This window comes from Delphinapterus leucas, chromosome 19 (genome assembly GCF_059928025.1).
Source record: "Delphinapterus leucas isolate spDelLeu-1000000601 "Yukka" chromosome 19, BTC_Dleu_Yukka2, whole genome shotgun sequence".
Lineage (NCBI taxonomy): Eukaryota > Metazoa > Chordata > Mammalia > Artiodactyla > Monodontidae > Delphinapterus > Delphinapterus leucas.
In genome coordinates this window covers 63,180,796-63,206,348 of record NC_143147.1, presented here as the reverse complement: position 1 = coordinate 63,206,348, position 25,553 = coordinate 63,180,796, and the positions used below count along the sequence as shown (strand labels likewise).

Here is a 25,553-nt window from a genome sequence, read left to right as displayed (position 1 = left end):
GTATTTGGTGTTGGCTGTGGTGGGGTGGCTGGATACGAACAAGGCATTTTTAACAATATGGCTCAGTTCGTGTGTCTAGTCAAGATCTGTCTCACTAACGTACTGTGTAACCATGTGTAAGTTGGGGGAGAGAAGCCCGGAGACTACCCTGGACTGTCCTGAGGCAGCTTAACTTCCAGCCTTGCAGCCAAGGTGAGAGGCTTGGCTAAGTGCAGCAGCCCACCTCTGCTCCGAATCCAGGTGGGCTCTGGGGGGTCACTGCCCCTGCAGGTGGGTTAGGTGTGGGAATGTTTTTAGAATCAGGAAGCCATAAGGGCTGCCTCATGTACCATGGGCTCTCTTTAGTCGTCTAGATGTGAAGAAGGGCCATAGAGAGCCAGACGAAATGAGACCTCTCCCAGCTATGGGGGATGCTGAGCCTAAGCCTTGTTTTTCCAGGCTTGTGCCCTTCCACTCTCGGGTAAACCACACAGAATGGTTTGTTTTGAAACAACATAGTCATTTCTTCTTGTTTCCATCCCAGTAGCAGCTGAGAGTAATTTACATATCCTTGACCCCATCGTGATGAAGGTTAAGGCACACACATATACACACACACACACACACACACACACACACACACATACACATACACACACACACACCCCCACCCCCACCCCATCCCCCCAGTGTTGGGTACTGTGTGCTGGGCATTAATACAAATGTGCCCGTTGAGGAAGCATTCTTTGGGGGACAAACTTTTTTTTTTTTTCAAAGAAAAAGAGTAATTCCATTACTCTGGGCCTGGGGAATAGGGACCAAGTTTTGTGTCTAAAAACTGCTTTAAAACCAGCTGAGGCCTTTAAGGTGTCCTAGTGGAATTTAGGAGAACTATCCCCAATTATAAGGTAAAGCAGGGGTATATCCAAAAATATAGCACGAGCTGTTGCGAATTTGAGCTGATTTTGTGATTGGCCAGAACTGTGCCAACCACTGAAATAAACCCACGAAGAGCTGTGGATGATGCAGTAAGAAATTTTACCGAGAAGGAACGTTTAGGCACCAGCATGCAGGAGGAAAAAGAAATGTTGTCCTACAAGCCACAAATGCCAGCTCCTTTCTGTGCCTAGTGAGGAATGCAGGCTTCAGAACCTGGCCAGGCATTACTAGCAGGAGGGTAGACCCGTGGCCTGCATCAAGGACCGTCCAGCTCTGCTTGGGCTCACAGAAAGAAAATGGTCAGTAGTGTTAGTGTCCATCTTCTGTCTTAGTGTTTGGGGTATTCGGGCCTTGGAGCCTGTGCATAAAATAAGCCTTGGGGGTCGCCAAGTGTCAGGGCTTCAGTTGTAGACGGAAAGGAGGATTTGTGGGACCTGGAGCCTTTATGTGTACAGCTGCCAGCCTTCGCCTGAAGCTGAAGCCTCCTGGGGAAGTTGGCTGGAGAGCAGGGTGCATGCCCTTAACTGTCACCCCTTCTGGAATACAGCAAATCCCCTGGGAATGACATTCCTGTATGAGAGAGGAAGAACGGCCAAGAAAGAGAGGGGGTAGGATGGGGAAGTTGGTTAGTGTCGTTTTGTGTTCAGCCTCCCCCTTCTTGGTCCCACGTGGAGGTTGACTGATGTGCGTTACTGTATTTCATTCAGTCTTTTGAATTTCCAATCTGTGAAATGAAAAGTCCTCAAGGAACAATTTCTGTTCCTGTTAGGGAGCCCTCAGAAATGAGAACACAAAGTCCAGCCCTCTTTCCTTCCTGGGCGGGACGGCGGTGGCAGCGGGGACAGGCACCGGCCTGCAGGTCGCGGGCCGGGAGTGGAGGGGTGGCCGGGGCAGCAGGCGGCCGCGGGGACGCCCCCTCCCGGTCCAACGTGCTGCTGGGGAAGCGGCGTGGGGCCGGCCGCGCTTGGTCAACCTCGCGGGGCGCGCGGTGGCCTCCGGGGCGTCCGAGAGGAGCTGCCACGTGGGCGGCGGGGCCTCGTGGACCCAGCATGAGCGAATTTCCCCGTAAAAAACATGATGACTATTTGGAATGGCCTGAGTATTTCATGGCAGTGGCCTTCTTATCGGCACAGAGGAGCAAAGGTCCAAATTCCCAGGTGGGAGCCTGCATCGTGAATGCAGAAAACAAGATTGTGGGCATTGGGTCCAATGGAATGCCAAATGGATGCAGTGATGACCTCTTGCCTTGGAGGAGGACAGCGGAGAGTATACTGGATACCAAATACCCTTAGGTGTGCCACGCCGAGCTGAATGCCATTATGAACAAAAACTCAGCCGACGTGAAAGGCTGTACCATGTATGTCGCCTTGTAATGAATGTGCTAAGCTCATCATCCAGGCAGGGATAAAAGAAGTTATTTTCGTGTCTGATAAATACCACGACAGCAATGAGACAATAGCCGCGAGGCTCATGTTTGAAATGGCCAGGGTTTCCTTCAGGAAATTCACACCAAAGTGCAGCCAGATTGTCATTGACTTTGATTCAATTAACAGCAGACCAGGTCAGAAGCTCCAGTGACTTACATCTCATTAAATCTCCAGAAGATTGGATTATCCTCTTCTAAGAAGCTGCTAATGCCTTTCATCTTAAAGTTACACATAACTTTTTTTTTTTTTTTTTGCGGTACCCGGGCCTCTCACTGTTGTGGCCTCTCCCGTTGTGGAGCACAGGCTCCAGATGCACAGGCTCAGCGGCCATGGCTCACGGGCCCAGCCGCTCCGCGGCATGTGGGATCTTCCCGGACTGGGGCACGAACCCGCGTCCCCTGCATCGGCAGGCAGACTCTCAACCACTGCGCCACTAGGGAAGCCCAAGAGGAGAGTATTTTGATAGCCCTTCAAGTACTTGTGGATGTTTGATGCTTCATCATAACTCAACAGGTGGTAGTTTCCTAAAGGTTAGTTGCAACGAAAATGTGAATCAATGAACTTTTTGGACTCTGCTTCACTTAAATGCATGGGTCTCTCGCACTTTAAATGGCTCTTTTGCCCATACATGATATTACATCATCAGACACTAGTGATTTGGACAATGTTGGTTCACCGAGTTATGCAGGTCTCCTAAATGTTGACACATTTTGTTCTGTAGTATCCAAAAAAAATCTTATTTGTTAGTGACATTTCTGATCTCATCAAACAAGCCATTAAGTTTCAGAAAGTTGTCATGCTCACAGTGGGAAGTATGTATTTTCCCAGATTCTAATTTTTGCTTGAGGACTTGAATTTTATCGTTGCCAGTAAATACCATGAGAGTTTTCCCTGAAGTTGCGGGCTTTGTTGTTAAGAAAATGCCTGCCAGCTACGTAAGTCTGAATAACCATAGTTTGTCAGTTATTCTTTCAAGTAAAAGTGATATTCCATGAAGAAAGCAGCTAGTTCAGCTTGCAGCTCAGTCACACAAAATGTTAAAATGTACTCAGTGATCAAGGTGAATCATTTTTACTGCTTCATCAAGGATATTCTTAAGTGAAATTTGCTTTTTTTAAACCGAGAGTATGACTACTGCTAAATTTGGTGCCGCTGCTTTGATTTATTCTAAAGGGCCAAGAAGTTTACCCATTGTTGCCCCTGTAAATGTAACACAGCGAAAGGGCAAATAATATCTTAGCATTACACAAATAGTTTTGACCTTGCAGACCCCCCAGGGGTCCACAGATCAACTTCAAGAACTACTGTTCTTCAAAAACAAAACTCTTGGGTTGGTAATATTAATTAACTATTTGATAGCTGCTTTCATTGCCCTGTACCTGTCCATTGAGCTGTTAGCCTTATGGGGTCTTGAGCCATATTGGAGGCAGTAGAGCGTCTGGAGGACACCAAGACCGCATAATCAAATCTGCCTCGTTTGTTTTGTGACGATTCACTGGGTAAATGTAATGAATACTTAGCTTACTGGTGTCTGGCCCGTCTGCATTCAGTAGCGTTAGTTGCGACCAGTGCCCCCTCAGCACGCTTCCCAGGCTGGTCGTACATGTCACTGGGTCTGTTATGGGGTATTGGATTCTGCATTTTAAACCGGACTGTGCTCCAAGGAGAGCAGAGGTGAGGAGACTTAAAGCCACGCCACGTGGGGGAAAGTTAAGGAGCTGGGAGTGGGAAGTTCTGTCTGCTGTTTGAAGGTCTGGTGAGGGAAGGGCGGTGGCAGCCCCACGCAGAACTCAAAGCAACGAGATGTTTGCCTTCGCATAACGAAGAGCTGCCCTTCGTCTCTGGCCAGGATTGAGTCGAGGTGCCACAGGAGGTAGTGAACGCTCTGTTTCTGGCCTTTTCAGGAACGGATGTCCTAAAAGAAATGTGAGGGTGGGGTTGGACTAAGACCCCCAGGGTGTTTCTGGGAAAGGACTTGGCATTGTGGATAAGCAAAGTTGAGTATTCTCCAACTGTATCATCTGTTGACTTTAGGAAGTACAAATGTAGAGTACAAAGACTGGAAATTGCCCTTATTTTTATCACTCTGATGTTTGGGGTTACCTATGAGTGCCAAGTCCCATATTTGGGAATTTGAGGAAGAGATGAGAACTCCAGACCCCCTCTGTAGGGAGCCTTTGGTCCTGATCCATCAGCCCGGGGTGGCAGGGATGGGGCCCTCGGGTTGCTGAGTTTGCCCTAAACTAGGGAAAAGGAGCTGGAGGACGTGGCAGTGTCCCACAGGAAACAGTGCTTCAGCACTTCTGTTCCACCATATCTTGTTCTCTGACTTCAACTTTCTGGTCTCTTCAGTAAGCAGCGCGACTCAGATGTTTCAGTTACTCAGCAGAAGGTGGCACTGCTGTCCTAGAAAAAGTCGGACTAGGAGTGGCAGTCGTCTGTCCAGCTCCTTAGCACAGGGCCAGGGGCCCGAAGTCTCAAGTGTTTCCTCCATGTGTTTGCCCTTGGCCTGTGAGCTTCCCTTTTCACCACTCTCCTTTGTCCTTGTTTTACCTCAGTTGCCCTGGAACTTTTCCCCTTGTTTATTTTTTTCCCCACTCCCACAGTTCCCGTGGATAAAGGTATTTCCACTCACTCACTGTCCCTGACACACTCTTCCTTTGCAAACAAACATGGGCACTGATGAGCTGGCACAGGCAAGCTGGAGCAGCCCATTGCCAAGCTGACTGGGAGGCCCGGCTTCCCGGTGCGGGGTGGGATGGCCGGCCCCCTGAGGCGCTGTGGTCCAGGCTTTGACCCAGGGAAAGAATCCTCTCAGCCCAAGGAGCAAACATCTGTCAAAATAAAAGTGTCTCTGGGTCAGAGAGGTGACATCGGGTGGGGAAAAAATTGTGCCAGCATTTTTTAAAAGGTGTGTACAACCCCAGCTCAAAGAAAACATTTAAAAAATCCTTCGAGCCCAAAAGTAGTGCAGAAATGTGGCGTTCACAACTCAGAGCCGGTCTAGTGGGTTTGGAGTCAGAAGACCTGGGTTGAGCACTGGCTCAGCTGCCCTCCAGCTGTGGCCAACAGGCACATAACTTAAACTGTGCTCAGCTCAGCTGAAGTCCGGGCCGTGATACCCACTGTTCCAGGTGACAGGAGAGAACGTGTAGGAACAAGTTTTTCTCAGCCTAAGATGCAGCTGTGAGCAGTACTCAGCCTTCTCACCCAAACACAGTCTGATTCTACGCCCTCATCCTGGAGGTCAGAAGTTGCCACAGTTTGTCAGTTCACGGCACCCTTGGTATCACAGGAAGTTTTCACAGAACTCCTAGGCCAAAAGAAATGACCTAACAATTCTGTTTATTAAGTAATTTGCTGCCTGCAGTCAGCATCTGTGTCCTCACAATTTAGTAGCCACTTGAAAAAAATAATACATAAATTAGTGTGGTATCTGACAGATGTCAAGTAATGCTGTTTCCCTTGAAATTTTTAAATATCACCGGCACCTTTGTAGGGGGGGCCTGGGGGGCCTTGATGGACAGCTTGGGAACTGCGCTGGTAGATATTCTTAGAGTCCCAGAGCGGTGGGGCTTGGTGAAGTCCTTGCTCAGCGCGGTGAACGGGCCTCTGCCTTCGGTGGCTGCACGTACACACCTGAATTCCCTCAAGAAGGTCAAGCGTCTTCATCGCCATGTGTTGTTAGTTGACTCAGAGTTTAGATGAAGGATTTGCCTCGGGAAGAACTGACTCGGTAATTCCCAAACTTCCTCTCCTCTCCAGCCCTTCCCCACCCCCCTGCCCCGACCCAGCACTATTATTGATCTTTTAAAATGTCAGAATCAAAGATCTGGAGACCGAAAACAGCCCGAGGAGCTTGTTTCAACAACAGGAGTCTGTTGTTGACAACTGATTCTAGGAAGAACTTTCGGGAGCCTGCCAGCCATTCTCTTATTCACCACGAAAGGGGAGAGGCTGCCAGTTTCCGCAGGATCCATGCAGAGCAAAATGTTTTCCTCTTTGGGCTTTGGGTGTGTTTGCTATACCTCCAGGACTCTGGAGTCGGAAAAGGAGATGCTAAGCTTTTCACAGACAAGCAGCATGGGCTCTAGTCATCCTGAAGGCTACTTCAGAGGGCAGATTGTGGGGTGCAGCAGAGGAACCAAGGCCCTTTCCAGCCAGTGGAGATGGGTCGTTGTGTGCCTTTGCTTGGTGAGCTTCTGGGGAACCCTCACTTGAGGAATGTTCTATTGAGAATTATTTTTCAGGATGGGACAGCAAAGGTTATCTTGTTAGAGCTTAAACTTGGACTTTTTCTTAGAGGTCTTTGACATGGAAAGGGTCATATAGCACTTTTCCTAGTGGTTATCTTGTCAGGGTTTTGTTGTTTTTATATTGTGCCTATTTTATTGTCAGCCTATTAGAGAAGCAAGATTGAATATTTAAGAAAAGAAAAAAATCACCTAATTCCATGATCCTAACAGTGCAGCCATTTTCATTCTTCCGTCTTTTTAGGTTTACCTGTATAATAGCATATATATTTTGTATCCAGTTTTGTTCTCATTTGTATTATAAACATCTTCACTGTTGCTATAGTTTGGGTAATTATGTAATAGCATGAGACAGATGAAAAAATAACACTTGAAAATTAAGTGGTGGGTTATATCTCAATAAAACTGCTGTAGGGAAATTTTTTGTGTGATTTTCTAAATACCTCCAAATGGGAAATGACGAAGAAAAGATTGAGATTCACCAGCTTTTGTTCTAGCAGTAATACCAGTGAGTAGCAGCACACTTCTTCACATCACTTCCCTTAGTTCTTCTCATATATTCAGCTATAGCTAAAATAAAATCCAAAAATGGTACATTATAGTAGCAAAATGTGAATATGTTTTTGTAACTGTTATCGAATAAAGTGTTATGTAGGCAGTTTCTTTCCAGTGAGATTCCCTGATGGACAGGAAATGTGCCGTGCTCTTTACACAAGTCAAAAGAAAGAACTCATTCTTTAAAATTTGAGTTCTCATTGGAAGTCTGCAGGATTGTTCACCCAGTAAGGGAGGCTGGCTTCGTAGGATTCGGTTTTGGTAGCATATTTTCTGTAAGCCCCCAGGAAATCTCTAGGCTAAGGACGGGGTGGCAGCACCCACTGTGTATATGATTAAGTCCTCAGGACCTTGTCTTCCGTTCAAGTCAACTCAGACATTACTCGCTGGGGCACCATGGATTCTTGAGCTCTTTCCCCTGATCGTTACAGTTAAAAGGTAATAGATCTGGCCGTCTTCCCCTTAAGTCAAGGGTTTAACACCTGCTTTGCCTGTGATCTGCTATGGAGTCATTCCTGGAGAGGAATTTTTACCTCCTTGGTCTTCGATGTTGGCTTCCCCAGTGGTTGAAACAAGGGCTTCGAAGAAACTGTGACTATTCACAGCCTCCTGGTCTCAAGGGAGGAGGTGAGAAGTTGGGAAGTGGTATCTCTAGGCTTTGGAGTCAGGCTGGAGCTTGAATTCCAACGTTGCCATTTATTGGGCAAGAAACTGCTTCATTGTATTTTGCTTCAGTTTGCTCGTCTGTAAAAGGGAAATAATAAAACCTGCTTCATGGGGTTTTTATGAGACTTGAATAACATATGTTAGCTTTTACTGAGTTCTGTTTAGAGTGTGAATATATGCTTGGTCCCTCCATCTTGGTTTTATTTTCCTATCTGCCCCCCATGTTCCGCACCCCCCATACCCCATGATCCTTTGAGTACTTATTAGAAAAAAAAAAAAAATGACAGCATGACTCACCTAGGACCAGAGAAGGAAATGGCCCTTGACCATTGCTGGCTTGTGAGCCATCCACTCTTTTTTTTTTTTTTTTCGAATTTTGAAAGTACTATATATTTATTGTGATTGAGTTATATGTACATTTACAAAGAGATAACCAACCAGATTACAGGCTACAGAATCCTGGCAACAGCCCAGAAAGCCCCTGGGAACAACTGAGCATTCAGTGGAACATCTTCTCGCCTGTGACTGCTAGACAGCCACTCAATTTAGTGCATATGCGTGTGCAAAATTTATGGAAAAAGCTGCACTCAGCCAATATGCAACAGATGAGCCACATCCACTCTTAACTTCTGGCTATTGTAATTAGGCCTTTGAACTGTTGAAAATGCCCAGGCTTATTTAACATTGGCATTTCCTTGCTCTCACCGCAGTGAATAGGCACGTGGCCTTCTTTAGGCCTGGTCTTTAGCAAGGCGGGGGTTGCCCTTGCAGAGTGAGTGACATAGAATTTCCATGCTGGGGAGAACCCACCCACCCCAGGCTGGGGTCTACAAGTCTGTCTGGGTGGTGATCTGAACTGAGCAGCAGACAGAAAGACAGAGACAGGGCGGGGTGTGGAAGTAGCTGTCTTGTCCAGATTGAAAGAAACCCAAGGTAGGTCCTTTGTCTTGCCACCTCCCGAAGAAGGCCTGGCTAATATCTGTAGCTGAACACCGCTGGGAGAAATGTTGTGATTGCTGGAAGTTGTGGTCTCCTGCAAAGAGCAAGAAGGACCATTATTCTCCCTCTAACCCCTACTCTTGGCTGCACCGCAGCTGCCGTCAGGGCCTTCTTGACTGTACTCGCTCCCAGTCAGCTGAAGCCCCAGAAGCCCCACCCTGCCTCTGTGTGGTTCTCCATCCAAGAAGGAGCTGCTACGTGCCTGGTCCGCCTGCCCATCAGCCGTGCAAGCCCTGACAGACTTCCTTCCCTACGGGACTACATGCCACGGATTACTAACCAAGGCGTGGCTGGGGCCTTCCCCAGTGATGATTTATCTTTTTGAAATTTATGATGCAGAAGGCAAGCTGCCTGTCTTTAGGGATCCAGCACTTCTCACCTTCGTTCTGTGTTTTAATCCATGTCCCTTGAGATGTTACTGTGTGATTTCTGGATTTGACAGGATTTTACTCGTTTGTATTCTTAACATTGGGATACAATTGAAAACTAAATTTTCCCGAAGCAGTGCCTTAAAGATTCTGGCGTTCCCTCTGGCCCTGTAGATAGTTAATCCTCTTCCTACCAGTATGTACGTGAGGACCAGTGTGCATGTCCACACTCCTGGCTTTCTAGCATCTCACTGCTTTTTGCCCCGATGTTAATCTAACATTGCAGCTTGGCAGTTGACCCCCCAGGCAAGATAATGCTTTCGTAATTGGGTGGCGCTGTCGAGGTGTGTCTCAAAAACTTGGCTTTGCCGTCCTCAGCCTCACAAAGCTGTCTTCTTTGTCCTTGTCTGGCTCCAAGCTCTCCAACTCAAAGCATAGAGACGCTATTTTTGTGGAAAACCCTTAAGAAGAAAGTGCAGCCTGGCCTCACCACTGAGGACTTGACTCAAATCCTTGACGTGAGGTAACCTCTCTGCCCAGGCACAGCCCACCTGACACGCTGGGCGGGAGAGAGAGAAATGGAATGGCCCTCTCTGAGCATCTTCTACAGCTTTCAAGAAACTCAGGGTCTTCAGGGGTCTTGAATCAAATCTGTGGTTACGCTTGCTATAGTCAGATAATAAAGTCTCCCCTTCAGAAGTGGCTCCAGCCAGAGCTTTGCCTTCACGTGAATTCTGGTTGGTTCCACGTGACAGAGCATCAGCGCCATGCTGAGCCCTGTGGGCATCACTGGAGGCAGGATTTTCAGAGAGAGACTGTTCCTCTCCCTTTCCCCTCCTTTGCTTCAGTCTTCAAGGCCAGCTCTAGAGCTGGCTTAGTTTGTCTTGGCAGATGCCTGTTTAACGCTTTTCCTGTAGAAACCTCTCTGCTTGGGGAGCTGAGCCTTCCCGGCAGTGAGCTGGGAGTGAAGGCGAGTCCACTGCATCCAAAGTGGCCCCACCGACTTCCGCCCATTTTTGTGATAAGTTGAGTGTTTCCATCCCCAGGCAGGCAGCCTGCCGTGGCAGTGGCCTAATCCTGACCAACAGGATACAGCCGAAGGAAATGTGCGGGTGATGGGCTTTCTCCAGGGCTCTCCTGGGTGTGTGGGTAGAACAACCCACACCAGGCATTTGTGCCACGGGTGGGCTGTCCCCCACGCGGCACTGGGTTCAGTGACTTCCACTAAGTCTTGGGTTACTGCCACTCTCGATCTACGCCCCCAACCGTGTCTGTCAAACGACAGTAATTTTATTCTGGAGCTTGGAGGTATCTCAACAAAAGTTCCAGAGTTGCTGCTTTCTTGGCAACCTGAAGTGACTCACATGTGCCTCAGAAAACCTCGTTTGACCATCAGCTTGAAGCTTTCAGGAGGGCTTCCTAGGCGCACCAGTGGCTTCTGGAGCAGCAGGATTGTCTGCCCACGATTTCATGAGCCTGTTGTGAGAATTAAATGAGATCTTTCACTGAAGTGCTTAGCGTGATACCTAAAATTATCCCCCTAGACTGAATTTTGTTCATTCCACATGCCCAGTATTTGGCCCATTGCCTGGTACATAATAAATGCTTGATAAGTTATTTAAGAACTATACGGTAATTCTTTTTTTGTCTTAAGATTAGGAGCAACAAGGTAGATTTAAGGGTTTTCTTTTGAATTCAGCATTGGTGCCTCCACATGCACACCTTCCTGCTTGTCCCATATCAACCTTTATTGCAGCTCTAGCCCCTTTATTTAGCTCCTCCGCTGGCCTCCCTTTCTTTTCTTTTCTTTCTTTCTTTTTTTTTTTTTTGCGGTATACGGGCCTCTCACTGTTGTGGCCTCTCCCGCTGCGGAGCACAGGCTCCGGACGCGCAGGCCCAGCGGCCATGGCACACGGGCCCAGCCGCTCCGCGGCATGTGGGATCTTCCCGGACCAGGGCACGAACCCGTGTCCCCTGCATCGGCAGGCAGACTCCCAACCACTGTGCCACCAGGGAAGACCCTTTTCTTTTTTTTTTTTTGCGGTACGCGGGCCTCTCACCGTTGTGGTCTCTCCTGTTGCGGAGCACAGACTCCGGACACGCAGGCTCAGTGGCCATGGCTCACGGGCCCAGCCGCTCCACGGCATGTGGGATCTTCCTGGACCGGGGCACGAACCCGTGTCCCCTGCATCGGCAGGCGGACTCTCAAGCACTGCGCCACGAGGGAAGCCCGACAATGGCCTCCATTTCTTATATCGAGTCCACACATTGAAATTAACTGTGGACTTGAACAGGTTTGGAGTCTGGGGGTTAATGCACTACAGATGATGGTGGCTTTGAAACCCTTAACTGGACTGAAGAAAAACTGACCACTGGGCAGTTAACCGATTAGAAAGGAGAGAGAGAGGGAGAAAGTTTGTGTGTCTGTCTGTCTGTCATCAGTGTTTGAGCACCTGTTGTGGGCAGGGCACTGACTATTGCAGGTGCTGGGAACACAGTGGTAAACAAGACAGTGAGAGCACAGAATAGGGCAGATGTCTTGTTGGCCAGTTGTGGGTGTGGTGGAGGAAAGCTTCCTTGAACCAAGGTCTGAAGTCTGAATGGGGCTTACTAGGCAGGAGTGGGGAGGGGGTGATCCAGGGAGCAGCTTTGCCAGGATCCGGGTGGGGGGAGAGTGCTGAAATGGCCGGCAGGGAGCCCCCGGCGCTTCAGGCCACAGTGAGGGTTCATTTTTAAGTGGGTACCCTGCTCATGAAGTGAGATGTCATTAGGGTGTTATAACTCCTGGGGCAGCCCCAGTTCTGAGAGGACAGAAGATTTGGGAGGCTTTGTTTTGCTAATCTGCCTCCCCAGCTGTCCCCTAGCTTTAAGATGCAGGATTACATCATCCAACAGAAAACATAAGTCTGTAGCATTCTTTCCCCTGGAGCAGGGAGAGGCTACCCTTTGCCCTCTGTTCAGAGTGCTTTCTCTGTGCCTAATGCTCCCAGAACTGGGGAGAAAAGGCGACATTGAGGTTTGGCAGAATCCAGCTGCCGGAAGCTACGTTGCTTTGTCTCAAGTTGGACGCTGGACCTTTGAGTGCACTTGGTGGGGCTGGTTCCAGGAAGGGTTGATGAAGCATTGTTGGCTGTAAATAAACCTCCATTCTCGCCACTAGAAGCTGCTTCTCCTGTGCTGAGTAAATCCTCCCAGCTCACATGGCAGCTTGTCCTGCTTCATGGAGCCATATTGTTTTTCCTTCCTTCCTCTGCTCCAGTCATAGTTTTGCCGGTGGCCGGACTTTCATATTCTCTGCAGGGGGAACGACATTTCAGATTCTGTAATTCCTGAGGACAAGGCCCCTGCCATGGCCGTTAGATTCTTCCACATCTCAGGCACGGTTGATTAAGAAGTCAACGGTGTTGGGTTCAGACCACAGTCCTCCAGGGACGACCCCCAGCCCGCAGCAGCCACTCGTGCCCCGGTCGGTGGGACTGAAGTGAAGCCCAGGGAGGTTGGAGGGGTGCAGCCAGTCTGAAGAAGCCTCAGAGCTCTCTTTCCTCCCCTCCCTTTCCCATCTTCTCACTAGGCTTCTTAGGAAGATGTGGATTTTGTTTTGCTTTGTTTTTCCTTGTGTCTTAATTGGACTTGAACTAGAGAGCAGAAACGATTTACCTGGTATTTTCTCCTAGGAACTGCTATGTGAGATGCTCTCCTAGGCAAGAAAAGCGCTCAGCCTGCTGTGTCTGAGGGGCGTGTGCTGTCACGTCCAGGTCTGGCCAGGTCTCTGGGCTGTGGGCTTCATGCCTCCCGGCTGACGCAGACATCCAACCGTCTGGTAAATAGATCTCCAGGCTGAGTTCATTTCTTTGAAGAACTGAATATCCACCTGGAGGCCAGGGAGGGTGGATTCACGCAAGTCAGGACAGGTGTCCTGTGTGCCTTCGGAAACAGCGCTGTGGGGGAAGAAAAGGAAGAGTGGGTTCTTGTTGCTTTTTACTTGTATCCGCTTTGCTGCTCCCTTTCTGCCTCTTTAAGGACATGCTGAGACTCTCTATAGCAGGTTTTGTAAAACCAGTTTCTTGAACTGGCAGTTTAATGGTGTGAACCTTCCATCTCCTTAGCTCTGTCCTTTTAAACACTTCATCCGTTGTTTTTTCTGACACCATGGCTGGCTTCCGAGATAACTATCATGGGGTGCATTGTTCATTTTTGTGCCGAATTCCTGGTATCCGAGGCATGACTGTCTCTCTGGGTCTTTGTCTTGAATGTGGACCACCCCCCTCCTCCCCGCAAGGCTGCTTTCATTGGATGAAACTTGCTTCAATGGACAGTTGAGCATAAATGGTTCTAAAAAGCATCTTTGGGGTATTGGACCCCTGTCTTCCGTGGTCTCACTGGACACCCCGACTCTCCTTCCTTGCTGGGCTTTCGTCAGCATCACTTGAAGTCCTGCACCCAACTCCATTCCAAGAGCATGTGATGCTGTGGCTCAGGCCCTTTGTTGTGGGGCAGAGCCAAGCCCTTCTTCTCGGGGTCAGGGCAGGGGGTGGGGGGGTTAGGCCGCTTTAGGATCCGGAAGTACCGTACCACACCACATGCCCAGGAGCTCAGCAGGCCCACGGCCAGCTTGTTCACGTCAGAGGGCGGAGGAATTCCATTCTAAAGTGTAACGAGGTGTGGCCCCCAGGAGTCACAGAGTCCCATTGTTTGATTCTCCAGGGCCTTAGGAGTCACACGGGTACATGTGACACGAATGGGGGAATCTGAACAGCCACAGATTCCAAAGTCTTTCCAGGAGACCTTTGTGCAGAATTGTATGGCTTCCAGTCTGTGGAGGCTAATTTATACGTTTAGCTTTCAGGAGTCTCTCAAGGCGGGAGAATCTTCTCGCGGTTGGGTCCATGGTCCATCGGTCGATACTTTGCTTGGGGATAGTGTGGAGCTGGATTCCACTGCTGGGAAGGTGGGGTGCGACTTCTTTCTGTGGGTGCTGGGTTTGGGATTGAATAAGAGGCCATAGCCCCAGGGGACTTGGGGTGCACTCTGGGCACTACCCGCCGCCTTCTGTCCGTGTGTCTGTGTGTGTGTCTGTGTGTGTGTGTGCGCCCTGTGAGGGCAGAAAACCAGAGACTAGACTAGTTGGCAGATTGAAACCAACTACCCAGTTAATTTTTTTTGTTTTGTGGCGTGTGTAGAAAGATAAACTTGGGGGGAAATGAGGAGCCGAGCCAGAAAAGGAAAGACTGAAAGCAGTGGAGAGAACTTCCTGTTTGTGACTCTGCCCCATCATTTCTTTTTCTCCCAGAGACGTGACTAAACAGACCTCAGCTAAGCCAGGCGAGGGCCTTGAGAGACGCAGGAATCCCCACCTCTCCCTCCCCCTCCCCCTCCCCCTCCCCCTCCCCCTCCCCCTCCCCCTCCCCCTCCCCCTCCCCCTCCCTTCGCTGGGGCACAGGAGAGCCCCAGGGAGCCTCACACCCTTTAATCTCACCGAGGAGCCCCTGGTGTGAACAAGTACTTTCCCCTTTGAAGAGAAGCTGCCTGTTTGGCGACTAACTTCCTGTGCCTCTGGAGCAGATGTGCTGAATTCCCACGTGGATATCTTGCCTCTTTCCTCGCTGCTCTGCATTTTGGCCACGAAAGGGGCTGGGGCAGTGCTTTGGGAAAGAGCTCTAGGGGGCCTTTGAAGAATTAACGGGTCAGTCCTGTACGACCAGCCAAATGGCCCGGGAGGGGAGGAAGGATGTACCCAACTGATGCTTTCCCACAATTAGCACCCAGAAAGCTGTCCCCTAGAGGGAAAATTTAAGGAACTTTTACAGTCCAACGTTTTGTTACTGCCATGCTCTTTAACATTGGTTCCTCCAGAGTCACAGCTACGAAGGGACTGTTGTGGGACCCGTGGAGACCGGCTCTCTGGAGGGCAGCTGATGGATAACCAGCCTGAATTTGGCACGGCAGCCCTCGGGTGCACCTCTGCTTTGCCCACCTGATCGGCAGGGGGCGGGTGGCTGGAGGAGACGTTTGCTAAGCAACCTGGCCTGGGCATTATGCCCATCCAGGTCGAATGAATAACTGCAGTGTGCCGAAGAATGAGGGGGTTTTGGCCTGTCCCAGAACCAGAAGGGACTTTTTGGAGAAGGGGGCTAAGAACTGCTGCTCTGGTCTTGGCGTGGAGCCCGGGGTGGGAGGGTGGTCTTCCTGCCCCTTCCCTTCTGAGACGTCACCTCAGTGTAACATTGCTTCGTGTCAGCGGAGTGCACAGAGCTCCACGGCCGTTTCCATGTGCCCATCGGGTCCAGAGTTTTTACTGTCTTATCTCCTCCCTCACCAGCCAGAGGCGGGGGTGGCGGGGGGGGGGCGTGAGATCCAACAATCTCATGAGCACAGCTTCTGCCACTGTGATCATTACCGTGTTATGGCACTTGAGACCCCTGACCTAACTGTGTTTGAGGGGCTCGGTTTCCCCAGAAATGGGGAAAACAGGTACGTTCCTGCCATTGTGCATTTGGGGCAGCAGAAGCAAGGAAAGGCCTTCCTGCCCAAGGTGCCCGGGTGTGTGACCACGGCTGGGACGGTGCCTTCTCCAGGCTGATTTGGTTTAGATGAAGCATTTGCTCTGAGCGGTGAAATCCAGAGCAAGTCCAGAGCAGTCCGATGAGAAACCTCTGCTCCTAGGGCTCTGCACGCCGCCAGAACTGAAGGACGTGTGGGAGTGGGTGCTGGGGACTGGGGTTTGCAGGAAGGGTCAGAGAAAGCTTTTCTTTGGCGAGACCGTGAGCCAGCATAAGGAGAGCTGACAGGTGGGCCAGCGAGAGCCAGAGTGAGGCTGCCTCCAAGCCGGGCCTTCCTGGGGCCAGTGCCGTGACTTGTTGAAGGCCCGCTGCCTGCCTGCCCCCGGGTTCCACGAGCTACCCCCTTGCGATAAAGCCTCTCTTTTTTTGCTGAAACTGAGAGTAAGAAAAATCTCTTGGGAGCAGACAGTCTTTTGCGTTTTGGTCTTGCGATTCTCGTGTTATAAAGTAGCCACCTCTTGCTTCCTGGGCACCAGCTGGAGGCGCTGGTGTTCTGGGGCGGCTGGCCGGGCCCGGGGAGAGCAGCGAGCAGGGTCCATCCAGATGGGCAGCTGTCGCATGGCTGGTGTTTGCTCTCCTCAGCGTTAGGGGTACTGGTCACTGCTGGAGGCCGTGGAGGAGAGACTGAAGCAGGTGTGTGGAGCATCCCAGCTGCTCTGATGAAGGAAGAAGGGGTATTCAGAGGTTCAGGGGTCCCAGGATCCCCCAAAGTGTCCGCTCACTCTCGGGGCTCTTTACGGTGCTTTCACCTTTTCTCCTTCCTTAAAAGTCCTGAGTGGTGTCAGTGAGGAGAGTGACTGTGGGTCAGCAGGCCCGGGCTTACTCCTTGTGTTTCTGTTTTTCTTTTGCAGGATAACCCAGAAGTAGAAAAGCGAGATCCCCAGGAATTAGTTGGTGAGTATCCTGGTGCGGGGGGCGGGGAGCCTCACGCAGAGCCAACCGGCTTCCAGCCACGCAGGTGGCTTCTCTCTGCTTCGGCCAAGGCAGCTTCTCTGCTGCTCTCACAGGGCCTTTGGCATTTTCTAAGATGTCTGGGTAAGACGCCCAGGGAACAATTCTTCTTTGACAGATTCACGGAGCGTTTCACTGGGCTCTGGTCGGTTGCCAGTGTTGTCAGGAGGGATTCAGGGCCCCCGTCAGCTGGGAGCTCGTTCCTCTTGTGCCCTGCGTCCGTCCTCCGGCCTTGTCCCCCCACAGCCCCCTCCGCTGGTATATTCACGGGCTCAAGGAGCAAACATGTGGCCTCTGCTGGCACCCTGCTCTGTCCCCAGGAGGGAACAGGCCTCACAGCCCTGGGGTCTGGGGCCCTTTGTGGGACTGGCCAGAGCAGTTACATTTCTGGAAAATGACACACGTGTCATCCCAGTTCTGTGTTAACCTCAGCCTCTTAATCCTTTTAGGAAGCCTCTCAGCCCCTTCAGTTTGGCGGCGGACTTTGTGAGGGGCTCTCCCAGGGCCTGGCCCGGCCTCACGGCGAGGGGATTGGCCCTCCCTCTCTGTGGCGACTGTGCCCGCCTCTCTCCACCTGCTCCACTTGTCTTCACAAAGCAGGTTCCTGCTTCTCAGGCGGCCTGCAGAGCCTGCTCCTCTGCTTCCAGATGGAGCCTTTGAGACATGCTTACTCTGCCCTGGGAAGCCCTGGACTCCGCCTGGAAATGCTGCTTCCTGCAGCCCCTCCAACCTGACCTTTCTCCGGATAGGATCCCTTCACCGGTGATGGGAGATAGGGACCCATTCTGGTTTTCCAGACTGAAAGAACTGAAAATTGTTCATTATATTTGTCTTCTGAGGAAGGATTGGGTAGCAGCATGACCACACTGAGCAGCCCAAGTGCTCAGTGGGATCCTGCCTTTATCTCCGAGTTTTCTGATGAGTGGGGTATGAGTCTTTCCTACCCTATAAAAACCCAAATTTTCCTAAAACCTTAGAGTTTGCTCTTGGAAAATGGCGCTGTAGGGGTGGCCCAGTTGGCTTCACGGGCAGAGAGAACAGAGCACAGCCTCACCAGGCAGCCCGTGGCCTTCTCCAAGTGGGTGATGGACTGGAGCCTCAGCCTCCTCTTGCCTCCAGTCCCTGCTGTTCACCACCAGGACGCTAGGGGTGGAGCGTGGGGTCAGAGGCACCGGCCCAGGAGCCCAACAAGGCAGCGCCCTCCACTCTTGCTGGCGGCGCTTAGCGAGCGGTGGAATGTGTGTGGGCACCAGCCATCTCAGCCCCGACTTCTTCCACAGCCAGCTTTCACTTTTCCTCTCCTTGTCACTTTTTGAAAATAGCTTTGTTGAGGTGTAACTTGCATAGAGTAAGATTCGTCAGCTTTTAGTGTTAACTCCCACCACAGTCGTGACGTAGAGCATTTCCATGACTCCAAAGTGTTCCCCCGTACCCCTCCCCTTGCAGACATTTCCTCCCTCAGCCTCAGTCAAGCAGTGATCTACTTTCTTCACTGTAGTTTTGTCTTTTTTAGGATTTCTTATAAATCAGGATTTGTTGGCCTCGGCACGATTGACATTTCGGGCTGGATAGTTCTTTGCAGTGGGGGCCTGGCCTGTGCACTGTACAGTGTTTTAGCAGCATCCCTGGTCTCTGCCCACTAGGTGCCAATTGCAACCCCCTCGTCCTGCCAGATATGACAACGAAAAATGTTTCCAGACACTGCCAGATGTTGCCTTGGGGGGCAGAATCGCCCCTGGTTGAGAACCATTGATACAAATGGAATCACAGTTTGTTGGGGGGGTTTCTGTTGCTTTTTTGTTTGTTTCCTTGTTTTTTCTAGTTTCTTACACTTCCCATAGTGTTTTGTTTTTTTTTTTTATAAACTTCTTAGACTTTTTTTTTTTTAAGAACTTCACATTACCTTTTTATTTATTTATTTATTTATTTATTTATTTTTGGCTGTGTTTTGGGTCTTCGTTTCTGTGCGAGGGCTTTCTCCAGTTGCGGCGAGCGGGGGCCACTCTTCATCGCGGTGCGCGGGCCTCTCACAGTCACGGCCCCCCGTTGCGGAGCACAGGCTCCAGACACACAGGCTCAGTAGTTGCGGCTCACGAGCCCAGTTGCTCTGCGGCATGTGGGATCCTCCCAGACCAGGGCTTGAACCCACATCCCCTGCATTGGCAGGCAGATTCTCAACCACTGCGCCACCAGGGAAGTCCCTCCCATAGTGTTTTTGAGACCCATCCACGTCCTTGAGAATATCCATAGTTTTTTTTTTTTATTGCTAATATTATCTCGTTGTAGAGTTCCACCACAGTTTCTTGAATCCAGTCACCCACAGAGGACACAGGTGGAGCTCTAAGCCTCAGAGTTCGGATTTCTCTTCCCATTTCTCACTGAGGAGGTAGTAGTTGACCTGTGCAGAGTGCCTTCTGCTCATGGGACCGTGGTTGTCAGCCCCTCTGCCTGAACTCACCTCCTTTTTTTTTTCCTTCCTTTAAATTTTATTTATTTATTTATTTATTTTTGGCTGCATTGGGTCTTCGTTGCTGCTTGCGGGCTCCTCATCACGGTGGTTTCTCTTGTTGCGGATCACGGGTTCTAGGTGCGCGGGCTTCAGTAGTTGTGGCACAAGGCTCAGTAGTTGTGGCTCACGGGTTTAGTTGCTCTGTAGCATGTGGGATCTTCCCGGACCAGGGCTCAAACCCATGTCCCCTGCATTGGCAGGCAGACTCCCAACCACTGCGCCACCAGGGAGGCCCCTCAGCTATTCCTTTTTTTTTTTTTTTTTTCTCCCAGCTCCTTTTATTCATGCCTCTGGCTGTGGGACTTGAGTTGCTCTGCTGGTGTGGGCAGCGTTTTCATATGTATAGACAGCCCCAGGTTTAATGGAGCAAAGGAAAGCAGAGAAGCTGGCCCAGGGCTCCCCAGCGCTGTAGCTGCCTGACAGAGCTGAGTGTGGGCGTCCTGCCATCCCCTCCGGTTGCCCCACTGGTGCCCCGTGGGTGGGCCTGGAACAGTGGCCGTGGGTGGTAAGCCAGTTGGGTCTCTAGTGAGCCAGAGACACTCCGCTGCCTCCTGCTTCCAGCCGCACAATACCCCCAGGCATCCCTTCACTCCTGCCACTACAGAAGCCCAGCTGACTAGCTGCTCCTTCGCAGATTTATACCTGGCAGCTCTGGATACCAGCACTGTTTTGGGACTTGGGCATGCACGCACCTGGGGTGAATCGTGCTGATGGCAGGCTTCTCGGATCCTGAGTATGGCTGCCTGCCGAGAACACCCCAGGCAGACCTGGAGCAGCCGCAGACGCGAGCTGCCCCCATGTGCCTGGATACACATCTCGGTGTGTTTCCAGGGAAAGTGGTTTGAGGCTGGCTGCTCAGTAGCCATATATGTGGGTCTGATGTCTTCTGCTTTCGATTCATTTTGAGACTTAGGAAAGGCAGAATCACAGAAAGATTGCTCCTGAAATCTGTGAGGTAAACTTTTATCACGTTTCCTGAATGTATCTCTTCATTTGCCAGCTACTCCCGAGGAATTTTCTCATTCCTAGCCCAGTTCCAAGCCCACGAGCTCAGGAGGGGCTCTCCCTCTCCCTGTCACACTGTATACCTTTTGAGCCCAAGTGTGGCTGGGTTGCTAATGGCAACAGTGCCACACCCTGTTTTTCCAAAAGGCTCTTTGTCTTCTCTGTCCCATGCGCACACACTCTGCGCCCCAGGGAAGCCTTAACCCTCTTTGCCGCGGCCCAAAGCCTGCCGCAGCCGCAGCCCCCTCGCTCCTGTTGCTGATGCGAGAAATGCGAGAACCAGCACACCCCAGCTGATTCCGCTCTCCGGCCTCTGCAGCCTGCTTGAGCCTCAGGCTTAGACCTCCTGCCTCCCCCAGAGCTGGGAGGAAGGAGGAAGTGAGGATGAGATTGAACTCCTGCCAGATCTGGGTGTCCCTTGCTTCAGGAGACAGGAGACAGGAGGAGGGCGCTGGGCAAAGAGAAGCACATGGTTCTGTGGTGAAAACTGCTCCCGGGCTGCACTGGTGTCTCAGTCCACAGCAGGATATGTCACCCAGTCTCTGTCCTCTTCCCTTCACTCAAAATGGCAGATCTAGTACTCTGTTCCTGGGGCACATCCAGTGAGAATCCACCAACAGTGAGAATCGGCACGTGTATCCAGGTTAGGAGACTGTCCCTGGGCTTGGGCCCCAGCCTCAGTGTTTACAGTGTGTGCAGGCTCCTTGGGCAGCAGCTGAGGCTAGTGAAGCTCGAAGCAGAAATCAAAAGCACCTTATCTGCTAAGAAAATATTAACCCAGCTTTGGGAGAGAAGGGGAAGGCTCGCTAGGCCATCCCCAGGCAGTCCAGGCAGCCACTTGGGGCTTAGAAGTCTTGCCTGGGGCCAGGCACACGGCGGGTACCCAGTCAGTACTTGCCGGGTGTCACTGGTGCTGGATTCTGCATTCTTTGCTTTCATCCTGCCCCACCCCGCTCCGCCTGCTGTTTGCTCACTGTATAGTCCTTTTCATGAGAGAACGTTTTAAAAGCACATACAGAATCTTACAACAAACAGCGCATTGTCTGAGTGATCCAGAGCACAACTCTGCAGTCGCAAGGGTGGCCAGAGGCAGCACGGAGGGGAGTGGAGAGAGAAAGAAGCTTGGGTGGGCAGGGGCAGATCTCCAAGGGAATTGACCCCTGGGAGTTGTGGTTCTTCACTTCAGAATCAGACCTTTTGTTCCCAAGAACGAAGTGGACCAAGAGCAGGTTGATTGGTTTACTATTAAAGGGCCATGGACTGCCCAGGTGGCGCAGTTGTTAAGAATCCGCTGGCCAGTGCAGCGGACACGGGTTCGAGCCCTGGTCCAGGAAGATCCCACATGCCACAGAGCAGCTAAGCCCATGCACCACAACTACTGAGCCTGCGCTCTAGAGCCCACGTGCCACAACTACTGAGCCCGTGCGCCTAGAGCCCAAGCTCCGCAACAAGAGAAGCCACCACAATGAGAAGCCCGCGCACCGGGACGAAGAGTAGCCCCTGCTCGCCACAACTAGAGAAAGCCTGTGCAGCAATGAAGACCCATTGCAGCCAAAAATTAATTAATTAATTAATTTAAGAAAACATTAAAGGGCCCTAAGCTAATAACCAACAGGTCCTTTTGTAAATGTCATTTATGCACAAGGCAGTATTGAGTGCTTTGAGTCCCGAAGCCTAGGGAACCCTGAACTGCTCCTGTAGCCTGGGTAGGAGAGCCTGAGGTGAGAAGGATGGCACCAAGCAACTCTGAGTTTCCGGAATTCTGGGAGGGTGTTTCAGGGGCAGAGCCCCTGGGGGGCTGGAGCTGGTCACGTTATGAGCCAGCGGTGTGCACATCTCTTCCCAGCCTCAAGTTCAGTGACTTCACATTGGTAGCTTGACATTAGCCATGGGGAGAATTTACACCACAGAAATGGGCAGATGCTGCAGGTCGTGGCTGTGCCCCTCCCCACCTCCCAGCTGGGTGTTAAACATCCACCAGCGCACCCCAGGACATAGCCTTTGGCCACACGCCATCTTTATACTCGTGCCCTCTGCCTGACCTTCTCTTCCCCTGGGTTGGCACATGCCGGCTCCTTCTGGTCAATTGATCTCAACTCACATGCACGCCCTCGGAGTGCTACTCCAAACACCCTGTTCTACTGTTTCATAGTGTGTATCCCTCCTCGAAAATGTTTTATCGGCCTTTTTTTTGGGGGGGTGGGTATTGTCCATGTCTGTCCGCCACCCTAACCCTCCCACCCACCCACAGAATTCTTCTCTGTTCTTTCCACAGCCTCCTTTTCTGAAAGAGTCCGGAACATGTCACCTGATGAAATCAAGATCCCGCCCGAGCCCCCCGGCAGATGCTCAAATCACTTACAGGTAAGCACAGCGCTCGGCTGCTGAGGCCCATGAAGCCCAGGAGGCCTGGGACAGGTGTCTGGCTCGGTCTGACTTTAAGAAGCTTCTGGACAGCCCGAGTGGGAAGGAGCCTGCAGTCCTGGTGACCTCCCTTAGGCTGCTCTCAGGAGTTTGCTCTGTACACAACGCCACCCTCTGCTGCTTCAGCTGGGGCCCCTAGCTGCCCTAAGTGATGTCCTAACCAGAGAAAACAACATGCCTCTTCTGGGCAACCCTGAGCCAATGGGACCATCTCGGAAGGAACTTTGCTAAGAAACTGAGGGATTGTTGGAATGTAAAATAAACAAATAGAAGTGCAAAAGCACAAGCACGGATATGCATAAACTTCAGTCCTCGTCACTGGCTTCTTGTTTGACGAAACCTGGTGCAGACCTGACCTGAGGAGATGGAACGTTGAGTGCGGTCACTCCCTTGGGAGCAGGACCTCAGGGGACAGCGGGATTACAGCTCCTGGTCAGCCTCGGTGGTTGTTTCTCCCTGTCCCTCTGCACGTTCCGCTGTGAAGGAGACTTTGTGACAGTAGGGCAGACGTGCACGGCTGCCCCCAGAGTGGTGCCCGGTCCACCTGCTCTACCTTTGATCCTGTAGGTTCTACTGGTGCCTCTGGCCACGCCCCAAGCCCCCGCAGCACGCTGGTGGACGGGTGACTAAAGGGACCTGGGGCTGGAGATGCGGATCACTATGTCTTCTCCTCCCGGAAGTCTCCTGCCTTTGCTGAGGTCGTCCCCCACCACCACCACCTACCACCCGCCCAGCATCGAGTCACCCCTGCGCCAGGCAACAGTCCACAGCCTGTAAGAACTCTCCAGCAGTCCACCAGGCGGAGACAGGCGGCCCAGCCTTCAAGACCAGAGTATTTCTCCTTTTTCGATCCTCCTAGTGGTAGAAACCATGACACTGAGCAAACGTTTTAGTTCACCTGAAACAGGAGGACCCGTCTGACGGCCCGGGAGACACAGAAAAGTCTTGTGTAAAATACAGATCTTCCTCCATCTGCCGAGCCTTCTGGATAGGCTGCCCTCCATCACCCTTAAAGAGATAATGTGGAGGCGTGGTGCACCTGGCTTCTCCCTGCCCTGGTAAATGTGTCACGAACTTCACTCTGCAATTCAGTGCTTCCTCCAGCCATTCTTGGCTTCCGACAAAGGGAATGGGTCACCTCTCCTGATGTGCCCAAAGGGCCTCGCTCAGGCCCTCCCAGCCTGCCCGCCTCCTCTTGCAGGTGAAGAGTGCCCCAAATGTTTTCCTTCTGGACGGTCTGTGTTTAGCTGCCGCTAGTGGGGGAGGCGGCCGAGTGACCCTTACCTGGGCCAGCGCCAGCCTTCCTGGGTAAGACTGCTCCTCAGAGGTGGCTCTGCCCTGAGACCCAGGTTCCTGGGGCCTCTTCACGCGCCAGACAGCCCTGATGCCATCTGTTGTGGACTTCATCTCTGTGGGCCTGGGGACACTTGTGGCACTGGCCCAGATCACTGCCAGGTGGTTCTTCTGTTTCCCATTGAGTCAGGGTAGGGGCCTGGAGGGGAGTTTGGATGAAAAATGACCTCTTGACCCCTGACGGTGCCTCTTGATAGAGTGGTGGGGACCGGCCATCTGTGAGCCGCCCCTCAAAGGACACTGGGGAGGCTTGTGACACCTCTACTCCCGCCTTCCTGGATCTCCTGCTGAGGACTCATGCCCATGGTAAAGTTAAACACCAGCCTTCAGCCCTGCCGCCAGCGCTGAAGCCCGGAACCTCTTCGGGTGATCCAGGAACTGATTAGCCAAGAGGGGATTTGCTCACTGTCTTCTCTGTGGCTTCTCTGCCTTGAGCTTCTTATTCTTCCCTCTGCTAACCACCCAAAGGGGGTCAGAAGAGAGCAAAGCAAAAGCAGACTGGTCTCCATCTATCTTATCTGTGCTCGGTGCTGGTCACAGGCTGGGTGGTGAAAGACCGTATGGCCAGAGCAGGGCTTCACGTGGCTCTGTGGCTCTCCTGGGTCCTCATGTCCACACAGCACATGTGACCACAGACCGGGATCATTAGGCGGTGGGGTTCTGTCATAGTCATCCTTCTGTTTCTCTTCCACAGGACAAGATCCAGAAGCTTTATGAGCGGAAGATAAAGGAGGGAATGGATATGAACTACATCATCCAAAGGAAGAAGGAATTTCGGAATCCCAGGTGAGTTTCCCACGAGCCTGCAGGGTCAGTTGGGTGGTTGATGTTGGACGGGGGACGGGGGTGCCACCATGGAGGTGGCAGGGAGAGGCCCAGCTCAGATCACACCTGAGCCCAAAAGCGCCATCACCCACTCGGCATTACCCTCGCCGAGGCTTACCGTTTACCATGGAGGAGCCAGATTGAACACGTAAAGCAGAGTGGAAGCCGAGAGACCTGGGCTGGGCGGGGGCGCCTGGCTGGGTTCTCATTCCCACTCTGCTCCTAAAGCACGTGGCCTCTCAAGGCCTCAGTGTCCGCTGCTGTTCGATGAGGGGATTGGACCAGATGATCACCCCAGGTCCTTCCACCTCTAGAAAGCGGTTGATTCTGTGCGCAGGTGAGAGTTTTGAGAAACAGAACTGTGTCTGGGTCTTACTCCGTCCAGTGCTCTAGCAAGTGACACACCCAGGAAAGAGCCTCGTGTGCGGGTAGCCGAGACCTGCCCTGGCCCCTGTGGGCCTAAGTGGGGTGGCCCCAACCAAACCACACACACTGAAGGTCAGATGTCTGGTTAAGAACAGACACTGCAGCCCTCACCTCGACACCATATTCTTCCTGGCCGCCGGCCCCAGTCCATCTCTCTGGGAGGCTGGAGGGCCAGAAGTGACTTTTAACGTCAAGCCAGTGGGCATTTCCCCTTCCATCCATAAGCTTGCTTAGAACAGTTCGGCTGGATTTAAAGGCTTCACCTGAGCCCAGGCACCAAATGGTTCTGATCTCCTGAAATCTGGTGCCACACA

At 51.7% G+C, this 25,553-nt stretch overlaps 1 protein-coding gene and 1 pseudogene across 5 annotated transcripts in view; both read left to right on the top strand.

The window, feature by feature from the left end:
* Window positions 1-25,553, top strand: part of SAP30BP (SAP30 binding protein) — a 34,646-nt gene that overhangs the window by 4,198 nt on the left and 4,895 nt on the right. For 4 of the 5 annotated variants that reach the window (XM_022589601.2, XM_022589600.3, XM_089900111.1 and 1 more), the window contains 3 exons: window positions 16,598-16,640; window positions 22,487-22,575; window positions 24,683-24,774. In XM_022589601.2, the coding sequence (XP_022445309.1) occupies window positions 16,598-16,640; window positions 22,487-22,575; window positions 24,683-24,774 (224 nt within the window). Of the gene's footprint in view, window positions 1-11,865; window positions 14,135-16,597; window positions 16,641-22,486; window positions 22,576-24,682; window positions 24,775-25,553 lie in introns of those variants that run through there. The other variant, XM_089900110.1, reaches the window with a different exon arrangement.
* On the top strand, window positions 9-4,691 carry LOC111182823 (deoxycytidylate deaminase pseudogene; annotated as a pseudogene).